This window comes from Herpailurus yagouaroundi, unplaced genomic scaffold (genome assembly GCF_014898765.1).
Source record: "Herpailurus yagouaroundi ecotype Mexico unplaced genomic scaffold, PumYag 184, whole genome shotgun sequence".
In the NCBI taxonomy this organism is placed as follows: domain Eukaryota; kingdom Metazoa; phylum Chordata; class Mammalia; order Carnivora; family Felidae; genus Herpailurus; species Herpailurus yagouaroundi.
In genome coordinates this window covers 28,912,648-28,931,409 of record NW_024412415.1, presented here as the reverse complement: position 1 = coordinate 28,931,409, position 18,762 = coordinate 28,912,648, and the positions used below count along the sequence as shown (strand labels likewise).

At 36.6% G+C, this 18,762-nt stretch overlaps 1 protein-coding gene across 9 annotated transcripts in view; it reads left to right on the top strand.

The window, feature by feature from the left end:
• The window catches only part of HERC1 (HECT and RLD domain containing E3 ubiquitin protein ligase family member 1), a 190,220-nt gene that overhangs the window by 105,065 nt on the left and 66,393 nt on the right, over positions 1-18,762 (top strand). For 8 of the 9 annotated variants that reach the window (XM_040492922.1, XM_040492920.1, XM_040492927.1 and 5 more), the window contains exons 26-34: positions 3,754-4,022; positions 5,804-6,019; positions 6,662-6,782; positions 7,012-7,249; positions 7,400-7,593; positions 10,851-11,006; positions 13,122-13,228; positions 13,760-13,870; positions 16,690-16,866. In XM_040492922.1, coding sequence (XP_040348856.1) covers positions 3,754-4,022; positions 5,804-6,019; positions 6,662-6,782; positions 7,012-7,249; positions 7,400-7,593; positions 10,851-11,006; positions 13,122-13,228; positions 13,760-13,870; positions 16,690-16,866 — 1,589 coding nt within the window. The remainder of the gene's footprint in view (positions 1-3,753; positions 4,023-5,803; positions 6,020-6,661; positions 6,783-7,011; positions 7,250-7,399; positions 7,594-10,850; positions 11,007-13,121; positions 13,229-13,759; positions 13,871-16,689; positions 16,867-18,762) is intronic. The other variant, XM_040492921.1, reaches the window with a different exon arrangement.

Sequence of the window (18,762 nt, the reverse complement as noted above, 5' to 3'; positions counted from 1 at the left end):
GTAAACTACTTCCATATGCCAGTCATTGTTCTGATGCTTAAAACATATTAACTTATTTAATTCTTACAACAGCTCGTCAAAATTTTATACAAAACCTGTTAAATGTGTTGGTATTTTGGTACTTTGGTAAATACTTAAAAGATTTGCTGTAGTTGTGTAGAACTGAGCTCATCCATCGCTGAAAGAAGATACCTAACTTTGCAGATACTTAACTTTAGTTTTCATACTTAAGCTGAACGTGGTGCAGTGAAAAATGGTAGGGATACCAAAGCAGCAATTTAAGAAGCAACATCAGGAATCTTATTAGTTAAAATACTATATGACTTGATTTTTTTCACTCCTTAGGCCTTATAAATAAAGTGTTAGGGTTTTACAGCTAAAAATAATACTGGAAACATTTATCAGCATGTGTGTTTCATGGTATAACATGTATGGGTGAAATGCTGTTTTTATCTATGCATTTCAAATTAGATTATATAAAGAAGAGCAAATGTAAATGTTGTCTCCTGTATCAAATTTCTCCTTTTGTCTTCTGATTTTTGTGTGGTAGTGTATTTACTCCTTTTTGGCCAGTTGAGCCCCAGAAAAAAGAAGAGCTTCAAGCAAGTACATGATGGCATGTTTAATTTTTTTCCCCTTTTAGCTTGCCTACATATTTTATGGTTTATAAAGTATGTATTGCAGCTCTGCCATGTTCATTTTGAAAATTCCATTTAAGAACCAAAATTGTAAGGACAAGTAAACCATCTCAAAAAAAGTCTTGTTGAACTTTGTATTTCCTTTTTATAGTAGATGACTCTGAAATAATACTAAGTAAGAACTGGACTTAGTCACAATTACTCTATAGAAGCTTTTATTGTACTTTTCAGACACAGTATTTCCTATATTCCAGTGAAACAATATTGAACAAACCAAAGTTAATCAGGTTGTTACAATTTTTTTTAAAGACTTAAGAATTCTTTCATCTCTCATTTCCATAATATAAGTTTTTGTTTTAAAGTATTTTTGATGTCAGCCTAAATATTTGGCTTACGGTTATTTTATTTATTTATCCTGATGTTTTCATATGCTGCTTTTCCTGTTCTTTCTTTTAGTCATACAGAATTTTGTTTGGGTCATATACCTAATAAGTTGCATGTTTTACGTTGGGGTCAGCAAAGTATGCCTGGTGAACCAAGTCTGGCCTGCTACCTCTTTTTGTAAATAAGGCTTCCTTGGAATGCAGCCACACTCATTTGTTTATATATTGTCTGTGACAGCCTTCCTATTACAACAGCAGAGTTGAGTGGTTGCAGCACAGACCTTTAAGACCCACAAAAACCTGAAATATTTCCTGTCTGACTCTTTATACAAAAAGTTTGACCCTTGTTTTAATTTGCCAAGAGGATTTTAATGGGTTGGCCACCCATTTCTAGAACATTTTGGGTTATATCAAAGCAATTCACTCTTTGTATATTCTTCATAGTCAAACCTTTGTGTAGGCAGGCAGTTGACATTTCCGTGTATTGGTGACTCATGAAGTTGATTAATAACAGGAATTTGTAAGATCACCTCCCTCCCATAAAATTAAGGAATTAGCATTATTAATTTTACAGATCAAATTTTTGACCTCCATTTCCTCAATTGGAATTTGAGGACTGGATAATCTTCAAGGTCTCTTTTACATCTGTGGTTCTAACACTAGCTCATTGCACATTTTATTTTCATTTTGAAAAGTAATTTGTAAGTATTGGAAAACAGAACATTTTATTCTGAAATTTTATTATTGAACAAACAAGCTCAGTGCAAAGAGCCAAAAACTATTATTTGTAAGTTAAGGCTAAATCCACATTCTGGATTTGGGGTGCTTATGGAAATGGAAAATGATTATTTCTTTTTTTTTTTAATTAGCTTCTGCTTTATTCTTTATAATTTTTAATTTAATCCATTATGCATACTTGGCATTATTCTTTGGGTTGTTTTACTCTTTTCTGTTTTACATGAAAAAAAATAATCAGCTATGCAGTTTGGAGAATTTTTCAGATTGGTTATTTTTCATGCTCAGTAAAACTGAAAATTTAGCATTTTTTAATCTTAAGAATTCTTGCTAAAACATGGAAGGCAGAGTAACCATGTCTTCTTTGCTATTCTAAATTATTCTAGTAGAATGCATATAAATTAATTCAGTTACTTTATAATATTAGCTAAATTTCTACATCTGATTTTGAAGTCCTGGGGTTTTATTGACACCAGTGTAGTAATTCAGAAATAAGTCAGGCAATCGTTATTTATTAATTTTTTTTTCTCCGTGGGCATTAGTGTTTAAATAGTTCTCTTTCCATATCTTTTCCATCTAGTTATACAACAAAACAGTTTTTGGAATGCATATTTTATTGACTACCTTAAGATGCATTCCTAATAGAGAAAGTTGGTATATTCATGTGATAGGACATTATACAGTACTCACACAAATGAATTACAGCTACATGTAATAATGTGAATGAATATTGGCAATATACTGATGGAAGAGAGTATGCCCACAAAGATTACATAAAATGATACTTCTTTATAAAGTAAAAACTCACTAAAACTAAACATTATTTGTCTTGGCAATACATATAAGATAAAACAATATTTAACATTAATAAAAGCAAAGGAATGATAAACCCAGGCTTAGGGATAATATAGCCTTAGGTAGGAAGAGATATGGAGAGATGGATTAGAGGAGGAACAGATAGGTAGATACAAGTTACTATCAGTTTTCTAGTTCTTGTGTTCACATTTATTATAAATAAATATAAATACAAAAGCAGGCCATGTGTGGACCAGTGATAAGAGATTATCATGAGCCAAGGATTATGGTTAATCTAATTCATGTACCTGACATCAATTAAATTAAAAAAAACAAAGCTTGTAAGAATTGGACATTTATATATTTATTTAAAGCTAATATTGGCATATGACTTGTTGTGTTCAAACATACTAACGTATTTGTTGTCTAATGTTTTAGTCTGTTTAGTCTAGAAAATGTCCACTGGCAAAACTAATGATATTATATTTAGCAACTATTGTGACATCACTTGGTAATTTTAAATAGATATCATTTTACTTCGAATCTCATATATTCTTGTCTGTGAAACTTTGCTTCCTCAATATAGGAGTTTCACAACATGCAGTAAATATGCATATGACACAGTGAAAGTGTTCCTTATATTAATGAAACCCAAAGGGTGATGTTTGTGTCTCCTTTTTGTATAAGTTTACTTGCCCTTCTATATCCATTTTTTGGTAATGTTTCATTGCAGATATGTAGACACTTTGCTCAGTCTTAACTTACTCTTTGCAATGATAATGTTAAATTGGATGAAATTCTAGTACTTGTAGGTCTTACGAGCAGTGTTCCAAGTGCCTAGTTCTTTTGTGTTCGTAAATGATGGTCTAGTTTAATATCGCAGAGCATTTTAAGCTAAGCATTTTGAGAGCAGCTTCTGCCTTTCTTTTTCTTGTGGCAGTGTGTTGCTAAAGCGCTTTCAGAGACACTGATACATCAAACAGGGCTTTCCCTTTATTTTCTTACATTGCTCTGGTTTTTGTTTGTTTTTTTGTTCTTACCAAAGCATTTTGCTCAGATTCACTTAATGCATGCATGTAATTCAAACGTGAGTGTCCATTTCTCACCAGTTGGTATGGTAGCAGCACTCAGCCCTCCCCTAGTTTCAGAATGTATGCTCTACTTGGTTGTTATTGATACATGTTTGTTCTGTTTGTATGTAGGTCCTATGCACAGTCAATTGGAATCCTTGAGTGACTCTTGGGCTCGCCTGAAACATAGCAGAGACTGGTTATGCAACTCCTCTTATTCCTTTGAGTCTGATTTTGATCTTACCAAGTCTTTGGGAGTTCACACTTTGATCGAAAATGTTGTAAGCTTTGTGAGTGGAGATGTGGGGAATGCTCCAGGTTTTAAAGAGCCAGAGGAAAGTATGTCTACGAGTCCCCAGGCCTCTATCATTGCAATGGAACAGCAGCAGTTAAGGGCAGAAGTAAGTCTTTGATACTTACTCCTCAAGAGGCACTGTGGAAACTTAAATGGAATCACTGACTGTACAATAGTAGAAAAAATTTTTCATTTTCATCTACTCTTTGCCTCTCCCTCTCCTCCACCTGAACTTTTTGATGTCACTATCATATAATGGCATAATATATTGTTTGAAATGGACAAAGTGCATTTTTAATTGCCATCTCTTAGAGCAAGATACTGTAATCTTAAGTCTTGCCTTGTCTCCTAGAAACTAAAATGAGACTGGCTGGTGAGCATATACATCTGCTTCTTAGAGCCTCCGGTTTTGACCCATTTGTCTCCACTTAAAAAAGGCTAGATTAGGACACCACAGTAGTAATGATGAATGCTGAAGTTAGTGAACAGAACTTTAAGGGGACCTAAGATGCCTGTGTAGCCTCATAGCATTTCCCTCAAAATATTTATTATTCTGGTTTTAACATGTACACAAATTCTTTAATACTCTTCCTTTAGGATGTGGAGGTTAATTCCTGTTCTCTTAAAGTAAGCAGGACTTAGTTTCTCGGAGCTAGCAGAGTACGAAAAGGGAAAACCATGAATAATTTTACATTGCAGAAGCCTGACACACATCACCTTAGCCAAGTGATCAAGATTAACATTATCAACAATAAGTTATAGTGTCATCATACATCCGTGAAAATAATGTGTTGAGAAGAGGACTTTATAGTATTTTCCCCTAAATCCATAACTCTAGTCCAGTCATGAAAAAATATCAGGCAAGCCCAAATTGTGGGACATTCTGTAAAATACATGAACAGCTCTTTCGAAGGAAAGATGGCAACTGGGACAGACTAAAAGAGACTAAGGAGACATGACAACTGAATGCAAAATGGTGTCCGGGATTGGATCCTGGAACAGAAAAGGAACATTTTGGGAAAACTGGTAAAATCCAAATAAAGTCTGTAGTTTAGTTATAGTGATGTACCAGTGTTCATTTCTTAGTTTTGATAAATGTACCATAGTCACCTAAGATGGTAACATTAGTGGAAAGTAGGAGGAAGGCATACAGGAAGAATCTATACCATGTTTTCAACCCTTCTGTACTATTGTTAAATGTACAGTTATTTCAAAATAAAAAGTTATTGAAAAAAAAAAAAAAGAGGGATAGGCTGATGGACTACAGTGGTAGGTTTTGCCCTCCTAGCTAGGGACGAGAGAGCCAGATGTTCAAGAGACCCACAGAGAAACCTTCCAGAAATTCTTTTTCTAATTCTTGAACGAAACACTATTCATTCTATTTAACTTCCCTGTAAGTGAAGGAAGCAATAATCATAACACTTTATGGTTTTGAACCCTTCATATATATATATGTATATATATATATATATATATATACACACACACACATATATCCTCATGAGCATCACAGTAGCTATGTGAGTAGGTTAGAAAAAGTACTATAGGATTAGCCTTATTTGACACATGAAGAAACTGAGATTCAGAAAGTTAAGTGAGTTTCCCAAGGCCACAAAGTACATGGAAGAGTCTGGCCTTGAAATTAGGTCTCATACATCGAGATCTGCTTTGCTCATGGTCCTGTGTAGCCTCTTAATTACTGAAGTGTGCTAGTAGAGTTTTTAGAAATATTTTGATTTTAATGATAAAATAAATGTCTACTTTAATAGAATAGAGCCCTAAGAAACGTCAGGATTTTCTGTGCTAAGTGTATTATCTGTGTTGGAATTCCTTTGTGTCTCAGTTCAGTGAAGAACTCTAAAATATATTCATTTTGCTTTTCTCAAGCTACGTTTAGAAGCACTTCACCAGATCCTCGTTCTTTTGTCTGGGATGGAGGAAAAAGGAAGCATCTCTCTGACAGGAAGCAGATCAAACTTGGGCTTCCAGTCATCCACACTGCTCACGTCTGTGAGGCTGCAGTTTCTAGCAGGGTGTTTTGGTTTAGGCACTGTGGGACATGCAGGAGCCAAAGGAGAGAGTGGCCGATTGCATCACTATCAGGTAGGTGACAGATCTGGCGTGTGAGGATGCACCTTGCAGTATATTCAGATTCTGGCCATTTTTTTTTTTTTAAACATCAGTTTAATAATGCTAAGGTTTCTGGTGTTTAACATTGAGATTTAAAAATATAAAGACTTTTAAATGACTCTTAAAGCTATCTAAGTCGTTTAGTTTCCTGAGTAATAGTAGTATAGTGGAGATTAGGTGAACTATGGTACTGTTGTTTTTTTAGATCCTCTGCTGGCTCAGTTGTCATAACCCTTAGCCAAATTGGATAGAGATAGATCTAATTTGGGATAGGGATTGGTGTTTGGGAGGATGGGTTTCCAGAATTTACATTTATACTTTTATCATTTTACCCAGTTTCTCTGATGACTTGAAAAAATTTTTTTTGAGTGTTATCTTTATGTCTTCCATATTTAGAGAAGAAAAATTGCTTTGTGGGAAAGGAGAAAGAATATATAGAATCAGGAATTGTCAAGCATTTAAATATAAATTTATTATAAAGCTTTTATATATTGAACCATACTGAATAATTAAAAACTGCCATAGGACTCTAGCATAGAGTAGGATAAAATGCTATTACTTTTATTTGGTAGGAGGTGTCATTGTTACTAATAGAAAAAGTAAATCTTTATTCAGGATGGGATCAGAGCAGCTAAAAGAAATATTCAGATTGAAATCCAGGTGGCTGTGCATAAGATTTATCAACAGTTGTCTGCTACCCTAGAGAGAGCTCTACAGGCAAATAAGCATCACATTGGTGAGTAACTGCCCCCACAAATATAAGATGCAGGTTACATTTTATGCTAGATACTTAATGTTCTATATCTTGTTTTAACATTAATAGGTCAATTTACATGTAAAAGAATACATATTTGAAAATGTAGTGGTGTTCCACATTACTATTTATATTTTTGAATATGCTTTGTTTTAGTGTGTTGTTTACTTCAAAGAAAATTCTCAATTGTCTTTCTTTCTTTTTTTTCTAGAAGCCCAGCAACGTCTCCTTTTGGTTACAGTTTTTGCTCTGAGCGTTCACTATCAACCAGTGGATGTTTCTTTGGCAATTTCCACTGGTCTGCTAAACGTATTGTCGCAGTTGTGTGGTACAGACACCATGCTGGGACAGCCTCTGCAGTTACTGCCAAAGACGGGTGTTTCTCAGCTTAGTACAGCTTTAAAAGTGGCTAGTACAAGATTGCTCCAAATTCTAGCTATCACTACAGGGTGAGCATTATAGATGTCTTGATGGAACTGTATGGCACCTGGTCTTTTCTCATTTGAGTAATTTCCACTTCCCCCTAATGTCCTTTGTGTGTTTAAGTACATTTATCCTACTATGTTATTACCCTTTTTTTTCCCTGTTACTTCATGTAGGACTTACGCTGATAAACTGAGCCCCAAAGTAGTTCAGTCCTTGTTGGATCTACTCTGTAGTCAGTTGAAGAATTTGTTGTCCCAAGCTGGTGTACTACTTATGGCCTCTTTTGGAGAAGGGGAAGGAGAAGAGGGTGAAGAAGAAGAAAGAAAAGTTGACTCCAGTGGAGAAACTGAGAAGAGAGATTTCAGAGGTAGCATAAACCTTTTTTTGTCATTATTTACAAGCATTTATTGAGTCCTCATGTGAATATTAGAATGTAGACTTCTTTCTGTTGTGAGGAGTGAAAGAATTTTTTTAGAAAGAATTTTCATTTACTCATTTATAAACTCTTTTGCTCTCCAAATAAGTGTGATTTCGATGAGCTCCTGACTGAACCTCTTCTCTTTAAAGTCTTTTAACCCTGATATAGCAACCATACTGTTCCCTAAGTTCAGCTTCTCCTTGGCTGTCCTGGTTCTAGAATCTAGAGGTTCTAGGTGACTGATTCCCCCAGGTTCTGTTTTCTTAGCATTTTTTTTTTTTAATTTTTTTTTCAACGTTTATTTATTTTTGGGACAGAGAGAGACAGAGCATGAACGGGGGAGGGGCAGAGAGAGAGGGAGACACAGAATCAGAAACAGGCTCCAGGCTCTGAGCCATCAGCCCAGAGCCTGACGCGGGGCTCGAACTCACGGACCGCGAGATCGTGACCTGGCTGAAGTCGGACGCTCAACCGACTGCGCCACCCAGGCGCCCCTCTTAGCATTTGATCCTGACAACCCATCTTTAACCATAGTCTTGACTTAAGTGTTCCCTCAGGAACACAGGTTTTCATATATGGAAACTAGGTTAAAATTAAAGGACCTGAACAGTAGAAGTACTTCCTATATCTGCTACATAATTAAGGAATAAAGATTTAAGATTGGCCATTTCTTAAAGAGATTTTTATGAAACTGCCATGTCTTATTACTGTAATAAACTCTGGGAGACCTTAAATCCTCTCTGGACCAAGATGGCTGGCTGGCTGGCTAGCTAACTAGCCAGCCAGATGAATGAATGGATGGAGAGAGAGCAAGTTACTTAACCTTTCTGTGCCCCCAATTCCCTCATCTGTAAATAAGGATAATAGAACCTTAGAGTGTTTGAAGACTAATTAAATACATGCAAAGCACTTAGAGCAGTGTCTGGCACATAGTGAGAGCTGTGAGTGTGGATGTTAATATTAATACTGGAATACTGTACTAAATATTAAAATTAAATAAAGTAATATTTAAATAATATTGTGTAGATAGGTTGGTAGAGGAAATACCTGTGGATACAAAAATGATAAAACATGGTCTCTACCCTTAGAGACCTTCTAAGGTAACCAGAGAGGCAGACATGTCAACAAATAATTACACTGTAATACAAGAAGCTCAGAAGAAATAGCTAAATCTCTTAAGTCAGAATCTAGGAGGATATATGAGTCTAATTAAGGACTAGCTTTTGGTTTGAGGGGCTACCCCTGTGTCACATTCCTTCTTCCTGTTTATATAAAGAGTGTGGTACTTTTACAAAGACCATGCCAGACTCACAAGGCATGGTAAAATAAACAAGCTTTTAATGCCTCCTCCTGTTTTTCTGAGATCCAGTGAGGGATACAGGGTGATTAAGGTAATAGTTTCTCACCACTCTGTGCTGAGTACTACACATATGGACAGCAGGGAAGATCTAATAGAGTTACTTCTCAACTTATAGGCCCCTTAGGAAAACTGGGCCCTTCCATATCTAGTAAAGAAAGAAGCACTTCTTCCGTAAGTGCATCTCAGCAGGTGTAAGAGCAGATGGGATTCACATCCATTCCCCTCAGGTCGTCCTAGAGAGAGGGCTGTTGCACCATCTCTATTCATGGGGATGGCTGGGAGTGAGACTGATGCAAGTCAACGGTGGCCAGCTATTAAAAACCCCACAGACACTCTAAAATACTTAACTGAAAGTAAGGTGTACCTTTGATTTCAAACTGGTATTGGTACTGAAACACATACCATCTCCAAGTTGTATTAACCATCTTTCTATTTAAGGTTCCAAACTTAATTAATTTAACTAATTAACTAATTTAGTATCATGTTACAGAGATACTTGCTGGGAGGGAGGATGGGGAGTAGGATAGAGCCCTCATAACAGATTTTCCCAAGGATCTCTACCAAGAGAGAAGGCTTCATAGAAGAGGTAGCTCTTGAACTGGATTTTGAAGAATGTGTAGGAACAGGGTTGGAGTAGTATGTGGGTATCCAGCTCAGGCTAATAACTTTATATTCTTCAAACTGATATTATAAAAATATTTGCTTATTAGCATTTAAGTAAAGAAGAGGTAGAGGACCATGTAGAGGAATTGTAGCAGAGGAGTACAATTGTCTCTCATTGTCACCAGCGTTCTAATTCTGTCATAGACATGCACACCCATCTCAGCAGAACAGATGTCCTCTAGTTATGACAAGATGTCTGTGAAAGTAGATTGCTGGCCATTTAAGTGTGGTGCCCTTGGTGCGGGGGTCTCCTTCTAAGTGACTCGTCTGTGTATTCCTTAATTTGACATGCCAGGATCTCCCTGAAAGGAATGCTGTGTATAATACTTGCCTCCAAATCATTATGATTTTGTATGTTTTAGTGCCCTATAGAGATTGATATTCTGGGCAACTGCCTCACTGGCATACTTCTTCCTCTTGGCTCTGAGGATTTGCCAGGCTGAGAGGGTATGAAAGGTGATGGATGATGATAGAACGTGGTATGTTACAGGAAGAGCAGATAGTCCTTTGGCCTAAAAATGCACAGGGTGGAGGGAAACTATGAGAGGGGCGACAGGAGAGAAGCCGGTACTGATACTGGTGGAAAAACCGAGAAGATTGCTTAGAGCAAGTTTATATAAGAGATATACATGGAGTTGGTGCTCAGGCAAACCAGACACAGCCTTAGAAATGTGTTTCTTTGTAGAATCTGAAAACACAAAGTCTTCTTTAGGGATGTGATTCTTAATTTGATGGGGCTGGGGGAGGTCACAGACGTTTTGAAAATGTGAATCAAGTTGTGAACTCTTTTACTAGTCAGATGTACACACAGTTTTCATACAACTTTAGGGGGTTCACAGACCATTTCTCTCAGATTCTACCTCATAGAACTGTAGACTTGGATAGAGAACTGTTGCATTTTAAAATAGCAGTAAAAAAAAAAAATGCACAAAACCAAGTACACATACTTTGTTCTAGCAACCTCACTATTATTGTACACAGATGTAAAAAATGTTTTTAAGTTCGGCTTTGTTTTCTGACCTTTCCCCATGGTGTTCTTTAAGTTTTAAAAATTCAGCAGCCAACTGACAACTTAGATTTTGAATTAGGTTTGGGCTAACTACAATCTAAATGCAAGTTACTTGGTATGACTTTTTCCTGTTGATTTTTGGTTGTAATGTAAACTTTTCTCTTTACTCTTCAGCTGCTCTTAGGAAACAACATGCAGCAGAACTGCATCTGGGGGATTTTTTAGTTTTTCTTCGCAGAGTTGTATCTTCAAAAGCAATTCAATCAAAAATGGCTTCCCCAAAATGGACAGAGGTGCTTCTAAACATAGCATCTCAGAAGTGTTCTTCAGGTATATGACTTTTGCCTTATTTTAGAGTGTTTTTATACATTACGTGTATTTTATTCAGATAATACCACACTTTAACAACATTGAATATTTGACCTTGATTTCAAGACTTTTGTTTTCTGAGTACTTACTCGGTCAATAGAAAAGTCCAATTTCAGGAGTAAAATTTGATAGGAACTAATAGAAAGTAGCACCAGGCTAGATTATGGATTTAATCTAAAGAGAACTTGGCTCTATTTGTTTGGATTACCATAATAAAAATAAGCAGAGAACATCCTATTTAATAATTGGTGCAGATTTTGATGTCACTTGTTGGATTATCAAAATGCAGGTCTGATTGTCCGTTCTCTATAATCATAACATGATTTCTGTTGTCTTGATTGTAACTTCTGATTGTATGCTGTCTATGTGAGCTCTATGTAATAAGCTTAACTCCAGGTTCTTAGTCTAAAAGTCTGGTCAGCCTTCATAGATTACTGTCAGTCCTTTCCTAGTCTTTTTTTTTTTTTTTTTTTTTAATTTATTCATTTATTTTGAGAGAGAGAGAGCACAAGCAGAGGAGGGGCAGAGAACTGAGAGAGAGAGAGAGAGAGAGAGAGAGAGAGAGAGAGAGAGGCATGTGGAGCTCAAATTCATGAACCATGAGATCATGACCTGAGCCCAAGTCGGACACTTAAATGACTGAGCCACCTAGGTGCCCCACCCTCCAGTTTTTTTTTTTAATTGTGGTAAAATATATATAAAATTTGCAGTGGTGTAAAATATAAAATGTACAGCTTTTAATTATTTAAGTGTATAATTCAGTGACATTCACTATATTCACAGTGTTACTCAACCATTACTACTCTCCATTCTGGAACTTTTTTATCATCCCTAGTCTTTCTTAAATAGGCTAAAACAAATTTAATTTTCCATGGTACATGTTGTTTTATATGTATACGTTGTCAATATACTTTGCTAGTTTTTCTTAACTCGTATAACTTATAACAGGCTTTTTTCTCATTTAATAAGGTGAACCTTATGTAATATTAAAGTCTTGGAGCATAAAGAAAAAACCAGATATTCATTTATTTTTAACTGGTTTTGTTGTAGTAGTAGGTATAAAAAAGAGCATCATTATTCTGACTCTGCTTTTGCTTACTTCAGAAAAGTACAAACTGCTTACTCCCAATTAATCCAAACAGTCTCTGTGAGGCAGTCAAGGCATGGATGGAGAAGCAATGAAAGGATATGAAAACCTGAGCTTTAGAGATTAACAGACCTGTTTAAAATTCTTCTTCTGCCTCTGCTGAGCTATGGTCACATTACTTAACTTCTCTCAGCCTCACTTTCCTCATCAGTAAAACAGGGATGTGATGTAGGATTTATAAAGATCAATAGAGTTAATGTGTGTGAAATGCATAGCATAGTACCTGGCACAGGTAGTTATTATAGTGCTGTTCCCTTTTATATACAGAAAAACTGAGACGTAAACATGAATATTCATGTACATTAGTGGGTCTGGGCTGAGTCCAGAATTCTTGTGATAATAGGTTGAAGTGTTGTCCATTCCACCCATAAATGCTTAGGAGCCTCAAATATGTTTATTCAAGAAGTTCATTTACACTTTTAAAAAAATTTCTTAATGTTTATTTTTGAGAGAGAAAGTGAGAGTGGGGGAAGGACAGAGAGAAAGGGAGACAGAATCCAAAGCAGGCTCCAGGCTCTGAGCTATCAGCACAGAGCCTGATGCAGGGCTCCAACTCAAAAAGGTCACAACCTGAGCCAAAGTCAGACGCTTAACCAACTGAGCCCCTAGGTGCCCCATTTACACTTTTTAAAAAATGTTTGTTTATTTTTGAGAAAGAGAGAATGTGAGAGAGAGAGAGAGAGAGAGAGAGCTAGAGACCTAGCACAAGTAGGGGAGGGGCAGAGAATGAGGGAGACACAGAATCCGAAGCAGGTTCCAGGCTCCAAGCTGGAGTACAGAGCCCTACATGGGGTTCGAACTCACGAACCATCAGATCATGACCTGAGTCAAAGTCAGACACTTAACCAACTAAGTCACCCAGGCGCCCCTCAGTTACACTTTGAATTTAAGTCACACTGATAATAAGAAAATGTCTTTTCCCTCCCTAGGTATTCCTCTCGTTGGTAACCTAAGAACAAGGCTCCTTGCACTTCATGTCCTTGAGGCTGTGCTACCAGCTTGTGAATCTGGCGTAGAAGATGATCAAATGGCTCAGGTTTCTATTTTTAAAGCTATTAGAAGATACTTTTCACATCTGTAACATTATTTTTCCAAAATCTAAATTATAGTCTCTTCAGTTGTAAATGTATCATTTATTTAATAGCTAGACTTCTCCTTCTGAAATTGCTTTATTATTTAATTTCCAAGCAAGGAGAAAGAGAAATTAAGTTATGGGTGTGAGGAGTAGGGAGATAGTGAATACTTAAAAGGTCAGAAGGAAAGGAAGATCTGTGGAATTTCTTCCTAGGTTTGGGCGTTTAGAGAGAGAAGTGTGTGAGGTTGTGTGTCTTCATCAGAGGTCCATGTAGCGAAGAAACATGAGGGTAGTGGGACCCACTTTCTAGTGGATTAACGATCTTTCTAGAAACAAGATATTTAAATTACAGCCAACCACTGAAAGTAGTTGTTGACTTTGGTATGATGAAATTTTACATGTGACTTAGTATTACTTACATGGTTTATCTTTTCTAATATTACTTAAAATCACCTTTACAAATTTCATCATTCTTTTTCCTTCAATAAATAGGTTGTTGAACGCCTCTTTTCCCTTCTGTCGGACTGTATGTGGGAGACACCCATTGCTCAGGCCAAACATGCTATTCAGATAAAGGAAAAAGAACAAGAAATAAAGTTACAGGTAAGCGATTCTTCCAAAAAGGTATTTTTAGACCACACAAGTAAATACCCTGTCTCCTGTCTCTGGATCCCTTCTTCTCTGAGGGACTTGGTTCTACCAGTTACTCCATATTCTCTCTGCACTTTCTTCTTCTCCACTGGTTCTTTCTTCTCAGCTTATAAACATCTCTAATTCCCACCCTCCCAAACTCCTTTTTACCAAGAAGCCTCCCGTGTTCCTGTCTTTTCTTTCATTGCTAAGCTTCTCAAAAAAGTAATTTTATACATGTTGGGGCCACTCCTTAGTTCTCATTTTCTCTTCAACTCAATTGTTGATCTTCCATCAGAGCACCGAAATTAAATGACAAAGGTAAGTGCCAATTGCTAAATATAGGATACACTTTTTTGTCCACATCTTACTCCATCTCTGGAAACTCTAGCCTTCTATTGTTTTCGAAACTACCTTATTCTACATCGCTAGTCCTCTGCCTATCCTTGGTTCCCTCTAGAGGCATCTCTTCTTTGGTGCCACGTTCTCCTAGCCTCCATCCCAAACACTGCTGGCCCTCAGAGTTCCAGTCTTAGCTTTTCCAACAGCCTCAGTATATCCGGGACCATTTTCACCTGTATGCAGTGCCTTCCAAACTTAAATGCTAGCCCAGGTGTCTCCCCATCAAATCTTTATACGTTTCTCCCTGTTCCATTTTCTAATTGATGGCACCATCATTCACATAGCATTTCAAACCTGAATTCTTGGGAATTCTGGATTTTCCTGATGTCTCCCGATCCACGTAGTCATTGGGCCCCATTGATTTTACTTCCTATATAGCTCTTAAATCCATTCATTTAGCTACCTCAATCTTTCTCTTGGTTTTTTGAGTCCACACTTTTTCTGGTTTTCCTTCTATCTCAGTACAGTGACCTCTTCTCATTCTTTTATATTGGTTCTTCCCTCTTCTGTTTAAGTGTTAGATTATCCCAGGCCTCCCAAGACCCCTTGTTTTTCTCACCATCATCCCCATTCCCTTTCCTTCACCCAGCAAAACCTTATTCAGACACATATGCTGTTGCTTCCCAAATTTTTAATTCCAGTTCTAACATTTTCCCTGAATTCTGGGCTACCATATCCATCTTCTACTTGCCTTACCACTTGAATGATAGTCTAGTAGGCATCTCACACTTCATAGCATTTTTAGTTCTATCAGATCCTGTTCCTTCCTCAGCTTTCCTATCTTCCTAGTTAGTGACTTGACTAAAAAAACCTAGGTGTTATCCTCTTTCTGTCACCACTACCCTCCCGCCCCCCATTTTCTCCCTCCATACAATCTCCAAGTCCTATTGTTTCCTTTGTAAAATATAACTTGAATTTGCCCACCTCCTCATTTCTCTGCCATCACCCTGTTCCAAGCCACTATCATCTCTGACTTGGACTATGCAGTAGTCTCCTAAATGGCCTTTTTGTTTTCATTTTTAATTCCCTATAGTCCTTTCTCTGCATGGGATTTAGAATGATCTTTTAAATTGTAAGTCATAGCTTGTTGGTACTGTGCTTAAAACCTTCCATTGGTTTCTCATCATTCTTGGGATAAAATCTAGAACTATTCGTTCTCCCCCCTTTGCTCACTACACTCAGAACAACTTGCCTTCTTCCTGTTTCTTGAACACACTAAGTTTGTTCCTTCGTTTATGCTTTGCATGGCTATTCTTTCTACCTAGAGTACTTCCCCCATAGGTTTTTCAGATGTCAAGTTCTTCTTACTATTCAGGTCTCAATGATAACTTCAGAGAGTCCTTTCCTTATCCTCAATCTAGAGTTAGCTGTCACATACTCTGTTACATGATTTGCTTTAATTTTGACATAGCACTTATTACCTGATATTTTTTATTTATCTTCTATCTCTACCTTCTAAAATGTAAGTTCTAATATATATATAAAATATAACATATTATAGTTAATAAATATAATATATATCATATTTTTTAATTAATATATAATATATAATATGTAACATATATAATATAAGTTCTGTGAGATCAGAGATCTTATCTCTATCTATCTAATATACTGCTGAATATATAGGACCTGGTATAGTAGTAGATACTTAATACTCATTGAATGAATTAATAAGTTCAAGTTCTCAGTATTTTTTACTTGAACTCTTGTGATAATCTTCTGATTGATCTCTCTGCCTTCATCCTATATACACCTGGTAGAACAATGTTTCTAAAGCACAGATCTGATTAGAGATTCTCTATATAAATTTGTGTAGGCACTCCCTGTTAGCTGTTAGGTTCAAACTTAAAATGGTGTTCAAGACATTCCATGATGTTCTCTTTTCTCTTTCTAGCCTCCTTTTTTGCTGTCTCATCCTCTAGACATTCCACACTGCTTACAATTACCATAGATCACTGAACTCTTTTGTACCTCCATGCCTTGGCACCATAGTTTATATACTGCCTAAATGTCTTCCTCTTCTTTGACCATCTGCTGAATGCCTCATCATTTAGGACTCACCTCAGAAATCCTCCTCTTTTGAATGCTTTCCTTCTCTTTCCCAAGCATGTTTAGACACTTAAACCTTTTTGTTTCTGCAATACTTGCATGTAACTCTTGTTATTCTCCACAGTACTGGTGGTACTTATTTCTTTGACCCTAATTGGACCGTAAGCTTTATGCATGGACCCCGCTGTATTTATCATTGAGTTTCCTTGCTTACATTGTACCTGGTACATAGTAGATACTTAATAAATATTTGTGAAATAAAACCAAAGAGTCTTAGAATATATATTAACTGAGATCTGAATTATTCCAAAATACTGACCCAGCTTCCTTTTTGGTAGAAGCAGGGAGAGTTAGAGGAAGAAGATGAGAATCTTCCTATACAAGAAGTATCCTTTGATCCAGAGAAAGCTCAGTGTTGTCTAGTGGAGAATGGACAGATTTTAACTCATGGCAGTGGAGGAAAAGGATATGGATTGGCATCAACTGGAGTAACTTCTGGATGCTATCAGTGGAAGGTATGTAGAATTCCAAGTAGTTTTTAGCATTTTGTGTTTTAGTCCTTACCAAAAAATGTTCTTACCAAAAATGTGTATCAAAAACTTTTTAAAAATCATATGTAGGGACGCCTGGCTGGCTCAGTCAGTAGAGCATGCAACTCCTGATCTCAGGGTTGTGAGTTCAAGCCCTATGTTGGGCATGGAGCCTACTTAAAAAAAAAAAAAAAATCATATGTAAATGTTTTATCATTATGTAAGATGTTAACATAAATGGAAACTGAATGAAGGTATACAGGAACTCTATTATTTTTGTAACTTCTATAATGTCTTCTAAAGTTACCTGAAAATTTTTTTTTAAATGAACAGTTAAAAAATTATGATAATCCCTCTCATGAGGGATCACAGAGATCATACTCAGCCATGAAAATACAATAATGATGTGATGTTTCTGCCTGGGAAAGCCCATTAGAGATTCCATGCCCAAGATTTTTATTGGGTGCTGGTCACCCTCTGACATACACTAAAATTTTAGATTCCCAGAAGGAAAGCAGGTGTTTATGTTAAACTATAACGTTGTACAAAACAGTCTAGGCACAATGAGCTACCCTTCTTGTAAAGTTTTTATCACTGAAGGGAACTGGTTATCATTCTAGTTCCAGATGCCAGCCAAGGACCAACATTGCAAGCAGGCCTTTCTATAGATGGCAATCTCTGCTGTATTAATTCCTTTTTATCACAGTTGACCCCGTTGGCTCTTGGCCATAGTCTCTTTATAGTAAAATTATATAGTGTGTGTGTGTGTGTGTGTGTGTGTGTGTGTGTGTGTGTGTGTGTATACATATATATACACACACACACACACACATATATATATGTGTGTAGTATATACTATAAATAATATAGTATATTATTATCAGTAGGGCGCCAGGCAACAGGGTGAGACCAGCCTGTACTATTGACTTCAGTTATGCTTCCTTGGTGGTTTTAGACTTAGCTAGTTAAAAACAAATCTCATTAACCATAAATGTCTGTCATAGAAAGCCATGTGGATTTGTCTTTAAGTTTTTTATATTAACTCACTTAGGCATCAGTTCAGCACAGCACACCTCTGGCCAGTGCAGGGCTCAGGTAGTGTCATGATAGGGTGTATACACAAGAAATACAATTCTAGAAGGCATACATGCTATCCCTGGAAACAAATAGTTTATAATTGTTAGGATACCCCTAATCAGGTTAAGCAGAACATGTTAACAGGGCCCCAATGTGACATTCCACCAGAGGGCCCCCACTCTCTATTCCCAGTGCAGTTTGAATAATCTAGAGTCAGTGGGACTCAGATACTGCCTAAAGGCAGTCATTTAAATGGTTTTGTTTTTCTCTGACTTCACTTTATCTGCCTGAAGGGCATGATGACATCTAGAGGTGTGCTGGAAATGTGCAGGTGCTGGGGCCAGCCACCCCCTGTTTCTTACAGCCTGTCATTTGTAATGGGAGGCTCAGCAGTCAGGTTGAATATGAAGTACTCACAGTAGCCTTCAAGACAATATGGATTTTTTTCCCCTCTAAAGAGAAGCAGTTCTCAAAAACAAAGATCATTAATGCCTTCCCCACTCCTCCACACTTCCCAAGGGTCTGGGTTTTTGTTTTTTTCCCCCCTTATTCTAAAATCAGTATGTCTCATTTAGTAATTATAACTTCAGATTTTTTCCATCATTTTTTTTGTCTTCATTTAGACCTTTTGTGCAGAAGGGTTGGGTGCAAGGACAAAAGAATTTTCACACAAAAACATTTTCATACAACTTAACCAGAAGAGTTAGTTGGGAGATTGGTCAGGACAAAAGCCCAGTTAAAAATTTTTTTTATTTCAAAATAGAAAGTTTAAAAACCTCCTCTTTTATCCTAATCATTTATCTA